Below are 7,500 nucleotides of genomic sequence, written 5' to 3' on the forward strand. Positions count from 1 at the left end.
GTAAGGCCTCCCCCTTGTGAAAGTGTCTGTAACTGCGAACTCCGCACCGGTTCACTGCAGTTTTTATCCAAAGCGCTCTCAAGAAAGGAGTCTTCATGTTCCCCTCTACTTCAACAGACAGTACCGCTGAGGAGAATACATAATCAGCAACGAAAATCTGGATTGGATTGTAATTTATTTTGATATTATATAATTATATATTTGATTATAATTGAATTTTTCAAACTGGAGATATGTGAGTGATGCGCTGTTTCATTTGTAACATCAAACATTTTCCAGTAAAGGTATCACACATTTTTCTTTACTTTTCAAGTGTAGACTTTCATCATATCAATAAAGACATCCCAGGACAAACAATGATGAAAATATGTTTACTAAAAAGGGTGGGCAATGTTACATGTTTTCACAGAGGAAAAAAAAGCAGAAACACCACTACTGCAGCTCTTCTTTCTTTAGACCAATTAATCCAAAGTACTTTGTTCCTTGCTAATGTGACAAACAAATCTAACAGATATTATGAGGAGAAACACAGCAGTGAGGCATGCATAGCTAATAAGGATGGTTCTGAGGGCAAACAGAGACACCGGGTCAGAGATCCTGCGTAGATGGCCCATGTGTGGATACACGGCAAGTCTGATCTCTGCCACCTTCCTGCCCCTGAGCCAGCAGTAATACGTGCCCTTGTCTTGCACGTGTGCAGGCTGGAAGTGCAGGTTCTGTCTGCTGTCTATGAACACACGTTGGCTCTTCCTCTGTCCCTCCATGTAGTGAGAACGGTAAAGGGGAACAGGACCTTTGTCCCATGCCACCACCTGCTGGGCTGTCGCACCAGGACAGGAGAGGACGAGGTCCGTCTCTGCCGGGTGGTTGCGGTAGTAGACGGGCTGTCTCCGAGAGTTTGGTTCAGCGTAAGCGAGGAAGTCCAGCAGAGCCTGTTGCTGGGGGCTGGTGGTGGGGCTCAGAAGACAAGGAGCATGGCAGCTTTGCACGGCCACCTCTGCCCCGTGGCTCCCGTCGGCCAGCCCGAAGCTCAGAGGAACGGCCGCAGAGCCGCAAGAGATCACGTTGCTTGACTGGCGAAGGTACCGCACCTGGAGGTACTGGCTCATGACATAACAGAGACCTACTCGCGTCTGCTCGCCCCTTACATCGCAGCGGTCGCACACGGACCAGGGCCAGTAGCTGGTGAACACTCGATAAGGCTTCGTTTGCCCTGTACTGGCTTCCTGTGCTCCGATTCTCTGAACAAGGCTCCTGTTGAAGCGCACATGTCGGATGAGCTGAACGTCCACCTCGTAGCCGTAGAAGTACTCCCCCGAGGGCGTGCCGCAGACGTAATACCCCGAATCGCTCTCCTGCACCATGAAGATGAGAAGGCCGAAGAGGCGGATGGTGAAGCGGGAGCGCAGTGCCAGGTCTTTGCCCACCTTGGACGAGTCCAGAACTGCAGTGCCCGCGAAGTCAGTGAGGACCCGCGAGTTCTGGGTGCCCAGATATTTCTGGTAGTACCACACTACTGAGAGTGCGTCTTCTGGCTTACACCGACAAGGTAACTCAATGGTCATGTCTGCCACGTATGCGGCGCTCTCGAACACGAGGAATGCGGGACATGCTCTGGTGGTGAAGATGTCCTCTTTATCCTCAGGGGCTTGATAGGCAGACGGTTGCCAAGGACACAGTGTCCAAGCACACAGGAGAAGTAGCTCATAACTCACTCTCATGACTATGCCACTTTTCTTGCTTGTAAACGCTCAGATTTTAAAGTGTCTCCCAAAGTTATCATGTGCTGTGTTGTAACCATGGTGCTGCTGTTTTCTCATTGTAACCTAGCAATGTCATATATAAATCATATCATATATCAGACATAAAAGAGACATTGTAAACTAGTTACTTTACATCATTGAATACTTTACATTACAGAATACTTAAAGATTATTTTCTCACAGGGAATTTTAAAAAAAACTTGAAGAAAACATCATGCACTCTCACAAAGTCCATACTTTGCCATCAGACATTTGAGTTTTCCTGCAACCTCAACCTCTGAGGTGAGCTCAGGACACTGTGTTTCTCCTGCCTCAGACAAGCCAGAAGGTTTGTTCTCATCCTTGGAATAAATCCACCGAGGGTTGTGATGGGATGCAGAGGGCTGCCCTACTGCATCCCACAACCTGTGGAAGAGACCTTCACAAGCTTCTTGCTCAGCGTGGCTCAGGAGGGACACATTGAGGGCAAAGCGGCCAGTCTCTGACAGGCCTTCAAGCAAGCTAATCGCCACTGCCTCGTCCCCTGGCAACAGACATTGGGAAAGGACGACTAGGAACTCGCCTAGAAGCCCAAAGCCCACCTCCGCGCGGAAAATTCCCTGCAACCTCTCCCCACCCAGCCTGATGAGGAGACCATACTTTTCCTTCCAACTTCCACCAAACCTGCGCCAGTCTCTGCTGAACTCCGACGCAGTCCTTGGCTGAAAGTCAGCCTGCAGAGGCTAGAAGATCGACAACACGGAAATAAGATGCAATGACCCATAGAGATGTCGTGAATAATATTTTAAGTATTTATTGTTGTTTATGCAATATAACTATATATAACTCACGGGGACAAAGTCGGGTGACGCTCCCATTCGCTCCTTATAACCTACAGCAACTGAATTCCACGGCTGCTTTCGGGGCGCGGAGGTTGTGTCGTGTTTTCCTAAGGATTTGAGATGGGATGCCAGTACAATATCCCTAAAATATAACGACCCCAGGTCAGCGTTGGTGACTCGCCCGGGAAGAAACTTCCCCCAAACTCACTTCAACTACGTTAGAGTAGCTCAGTTTATATAACGCAGAATATTCGTGGTTATCTTACAGCGGTTAGAAGATGAAGGTTAGCTGTCTATCTTCGAAAACGAAGAGAAATGGGTTTACTAACCTGAATTCCTCATAAGAGGCAACTTTTTGATGAATGGCTCGGAACTTCGCATCGTTTTCTCGCTGATATTTCTTGTCCGCTTCCAGCGCATTCTTCAACTCCTTCTCGAGTGCCGAGAAATCAATAATATCGGATTTCTCCATTCCCGAGTGGGGCCAAACACCGACTAGCTGACTAAAATGATTTTATACTTACTTTAAAGCGCAGGTAAATGTTTTCCGCTATGCTGGGGATCCGGCCTAGCCACGACTTAGCCTTCCAAAACAAAACGGAAACTATAGCAACGATGGAAACAGCGATTCTGGACACGGTAACCGGTACGTTTCATTTGTATCGCAATATTAGTTTGACCAACGAGTCCAGAGCCTTTACGCTGCTGCCTATAAACGGGAAGGACCTTAATTTAAGTTTTATGGTCCAAATCAAATGGTCCTGTGCTCATTGCTGCAGTTAACTGTTGGGGCGGTTTTTTTTGTGATAGGAACATGTAAACTCTACGTATAGACTATCTTGTTTTTAAAAAACAGGGAAACCCCCCCCACTAAGATCTAAAATTTTAAAATAAAATTCTAACATACATGTCAACATGTTCTTTATTTTCCCGAGTATTTGTTGAGACCATCAAAAGCTTATACAATTTAGGGTTTGGCCTTTTTTTGGGACCAGGAGTGCATGTTGAACTGCAGAGTAAGCAAACGAAACACAAAGTTTAAAAAGGTCATTCTGAAGAGGTTTTCTACAAACCTGTAAGTGATTTGGCATACTGAGATATTAGGGGAAAGAGGGAAAAACAAAAATCCACTTGCTCAAAACCATGAATGCGTTAGGCCTTTTCCACATCATCTGAGATGTTGCCATTTAGTAATGACAGAAAAACATTTGTAGTTAAAATTAGACACATTCATGAACTTTATAAAGATTTTATTGAAAAGGTCACGATGGTAGCTAGGCGATGCTGCCTGCATTAGAAGCAATCCTGGGCCAGAGATCTGCACATTCCTTCGCCACAGGGCCCGTGATGGCAGAGCCTAAGAAACAACAACAAGAGATGAACTATCCCGTTTCTGTTAACACCTTAAAACAGGATCAGGAGCTGTGGCTTAAAACAAACGTTTAAACATTTTTGATCTGGTTCACTGATGGAGGCTCCATTTTAAAATGATGAATGTCTTTGGTACATATATCATATCTATCAGCATAAACCTCAACACTGATCCACGATACAGAAACTGGTTTGCACACAGTGATCAGTTCCAATCAAAGCAGGTGAATGCAGAAAAATGCACTTGATTTATGCACTGTCCCATCACGGATTGAGATTGAACAGCACGTTTAAAACACTGCCATCTCACCCAAAAGCAATGGGGTTTACTATATCCTTCCACGACACCTTGCTCAGCCACAGGCCAGACAGAGCAAGGGCTTTTTTAGAAGGAGATGCTGCACTTTCACCAGCCCACCTTTCATTTCGCCCTTGTTGTTGACTATGACCCCGGCATTGTCTTCGAAGTATAAGAACACGCCATCTTTTCGCCGGTACGACTTGCGCTGTCGTATCACCACCGCCGGATGCACTGCAAAAGCAAGAAAAGGAATTAATCTCCGAGATGGAATGCAAGATCCACACACGCAAATCTTAGAAGCCCAACGATCTGGTTCCAGTTTGTTTAGGAACCATGCAGAGGGCAGTAGAGGCGAAGCCCGACATGCAGAGTAAGATGCATTTACTCTGCATAAACAATACAATATGCAACCAGGTGGACCTTACCTGACTTGCATGCAACAGTGAGTTTGCATAGCTACTGTCTGGGGTCATGACTAGCCTGCACAACAGTCTCAGACCAGTACAACAACTACAAAACCACAGAGCAATCTCAGACCAGATACTACAAATCTGACGAGCACCATGCTGGCTGGCTAACTGTTCAGTCAGATGGGCAATATGTTCAACCGTTCAGTCATACCATTGCATAACTTACTGCTGTACTACATTACTTCACAGGAGGTGTAAACAACACCGAGACTGATCACATATGATGAGGTCTTAAGCACTGTGCCTTTCTAAGGCATGCTGACTCAAGCAGAGGCAGTTACTGCTACAGGTGTACAAACTGTTCAGACAAGTGTCCAATCTCACAAACATCTGCAACTGGAGTTGACTGGTCACATGACAATCAACTACAAGGTATTCCAAAGTAAAGCAATAGGCCAGTGCTGACCCCAAAAACCAAACAACCATTTCACTCAGCATCAAGAGGAATTTAAAGGGGTTTTAGGATGTTGCCAAACACTGGGTTTTAAACTTACAAAACATCAGAATAAAAATATCGTTGGCTTTCTACAGGGCAGTTACAGGCTGGTTTTATTTTTCATTTGACAATACATCAAGACCATTTTATACTGATCTGTTTGATGACACTTGTCTGCGGTTTAGGCTTGAAGTATTCCTCTAAGAGTATAGTACTGCGTATAAGAGCACTCTCTATGGTAACTCAGGTGACTGTGCTTGCAGCATACATGAAGTAACGCTAACTCCCTACTCACACAATGAGTTGAAAGCTGTGACATGAGATGGAGCACTTGGACAGCTGAATCACTCACCCTTTTTCCTGAGCTCTGGCTTGCCCTTCTTCACTGTGGCCATAACCATGTCTCCCACACCTGCAGCCGGAAGCCTGTTCAGGCGACCTTTAATACCTTTGACCGAGATGATGTACAGGTTCTTGGCACCTAACAAGGAAAGCATCGGCAAAGATTGGTCACAAACATTACACATTCACTGCAAACAGATATTGCACGTACAACTAACAGTATTTCACTTTGGCAAGGGGAGGTGTATGAACTCCAATAGACAGGAACATGCAACGCTCCACTTCACAAAAAATCTGTCCCATCACGGATTGAGACCAAACAGTACAATTAAAACACTGCCATCTCACCCAAAAGCAATGGAGTTTACTATATCCTTCCACGACACCTTGCTCAGCCACAGGCCAGACAGAGCAAGGGCTTTTTTAGAAGGAGATACAGAGACTTCACAGCACTGAGGAGCAAGCAAGCTCTTACTTTAGGAAATTTTTAGAGGAGTAAAGGTTAACACAGACAACACACGGCCTACAGATGTCTGAAAAGAGAAAGGTTTTTGAAATGTTTGTTTGACAGTTGACCCCAAACGACCCCCCCAGCTCAAGTCTGCAAAGGTTTTGTTGCGGCGTTGGGGTCTGGGCATCACACCTGTGTTGTCAGCGCAGTTGATGACCGCTCCCACTGGGAGACCCAGAGAGATGCGGAACTTGGCTCCAGATGACCCTCCACGTCCTGAAAGGAATGAACATCTTTAGCTTGGACATTCACGCCCAAGTCACGTCAGACAACAAGACAAAAGCCGAAGGCATCACTGCCACAAGTCGGGCAGCCCAAGTGCATGCGTTACAAGGCACTATCGACTAGTGTCATCGACGATTAATCGTCCCGACGATACCGCAGAAATTGGCTTAACTCGGATGTGTGACATGAACTTCCAAGTACAGTAGTTGGTTGAGCTACGTAGGCAAGAAGATTCTGCGCCTTTTCTGATCAATTCAGTCAGCTAGCTAGCCATTACAAAGCTTAATCTGGCAATGGCCACATGCACTATATGTGAACTTAGTAGCCATACTAAGCAACAAACTACCACGCACAGAAACGCTGGCTAGACATGCCAACGCTCGTTAACCTAGGATGGAGCAGCCAGCTCACTCGAGCTAGCCTAGCTTAACGACGTGTACAAACGTGTACTACACACGATCCTTTGGTTATTCAAATAAGAGAAACTGCAGAACACTTTACAACAGACGCACATGCGTTTTGTAAATATTTGTACATATCAATGTTCCTCATTAAGAAATCGGACAGCGCAAATTCTGTAGCTAACCTAAATTAGCGACAACCCTGTATCGACATTTTTCAAGTTAAAAAAAAAAAGGACGCAAAACCAAATACACACAAACTCGTACGCTCCCATATATATCGCAGCGATAAGACTGCATTTTAGACACAGAAATGGTGTCTGATTCGAGGATTAAGGTGGATTTAGTTACTCGCACCTTACCTCTCTTAGACATCGCCGCTGCACCGGGGAAAAGGAAGAAGGAGAAAGGAACGCTGGGAAATAAAGCTGCGCACACCACAGAGCTCAGCGCGGCGCTCTTTATGTCGCCCCCTAGCGGCCGCGTGTTGTGTCGCCCCCTAGCGGTATCGTATTGCAATGAACTTTAATCCTTGAATGCCTTTCTGTTATGTAAATAAATAGTTTGATAATGCATACTAATATTGCCAGCTAATAGTGAGTAAGCTAGAATAGCCAGCATTTTATAAGACTATTAGGGAAAGAACACAATAGCAATTAGTCGTTATTACCTTGTTATTACCACTACTAATCCCACTTTTGTCATAGAGGCCTAGGCAAAAAAAAAGTTTATTAAAGTTTATTAAAAATGTGCACACTCTAGAAGGTTAAAGAGATAAAGGTCTGCTGTTTGAGACTTGCCTGAATGCTTTTTAGGGCAGTGCCAAGTTGCCACTGTTGGGCCCCTGATTAAGGCCCTT

General features: G+C 45.4%; 4 protein-coding genes across 8 annotated transcripts in view; all 4 read right to left on the reverse strand.

Annotated features, from left to right (window-relative positions):
- The window catches only part of abi3a (ABI family, member 3a), a 15,878-nt gene extending 15,856 nt beyond the window's left edge, over positions 1-22 (reverse strand). For 2 of the 5 annotated variants that reach the window (XM_027017869.2, XM_027017868.2), the window contains exon 1: positions 1-17. This exon is cut by the window's left edge and continues 469 nt beyond it. The gene's annotated coding sequence lies outside the window, so the exon portion shown is untranslated. The other 3 variants (XM_027017870.2, XM_035530678.1, XM_035530671.1) reach the window with 3 other exon arrangements.
- A 334-nt stretch (positions 23-356) lies between these two features.
- Positions 357-1,736, reverse strand: LOC118242032 (Ig-like V-type domain-containing protein FAM187A). The gene has a single exon (XM_035530252.1). The coding sequence runs from the start codon at positions 1,719-1,721 to the stop codon at positions 462-464; it is 1,260 nt and encodes a 419-aa protein (XP_035386145.1). The 5' UTR covers positions 1,722-1,736; the 3' UTR covers positions 357-461.
- A 215-nt stretch (positions 1,737-1,951) lies between these two features.
- On the reverse strand, positions 1,952-3,728 carry ccdc103 (coiled-coil domain containing 103). The gene is made up of 3 exons (XM_027017875.2): positions 2,914-3,728; positions 2,594-2,726; positions 1,952-2,485 (listed from the first exon to the last, which is right to left on the reverse strand). Exons 1-3 carry the CDS (start codon positions 3,054-3,056, stop codon positions 1,976-1,978), a joined length of 786 nt encoding a protein of 261 aa, XP_026873676.2. The 5' UTR covers positions 3,057-3,728; the 3' UTR covers positions 1,952-1,975.
- Positions 3,729-3,817: 89 nt separating this feature from the next.
- Positions 3,818-7,114, reverse strand: rpl23 (ribosomal protein L23). Its single transcript, XM_027017874.2, has 5 exons — positions 7,004-7,114; positions 6,148-6,231; positions 5,515-5,643; positions 4,374-4,487; positions 3,818-3,941 (listed from the first exon to the last, which is right to left on the reverse strand). Exons 1-5 carry the CDS (start codon positions 7,014-7,016, stop codon positions 3,859-3,861), a joined length of 423 nt encoding a protein of 140 aa, XP_026873675.1. The 5' UTR covers positions 7,017-7,114; the 3' UTR covers positions 3,818-3,858.
- Between the last annotated feature and the right edge of the window lie 386 nt (positions 7,115-7,500).

The sequence above is a fragment of the Electrophorus electricus genome, chromosome 1 (genome assembly GCF_013358815.1).
Source record: "Electrophorus electricus isolate fEleEle1 chromosome 1, fEleEle1.pri, whole genome shotgun sequence".
In the NCBI taxonomy this organism is placed as follows: domain Eukaryota; kingdom Metazoa; phylum Chordata; class Actinopteri; order Gymnotiformes; family Gymnotidae; genus Electrophorus; species Electrophorus electricus.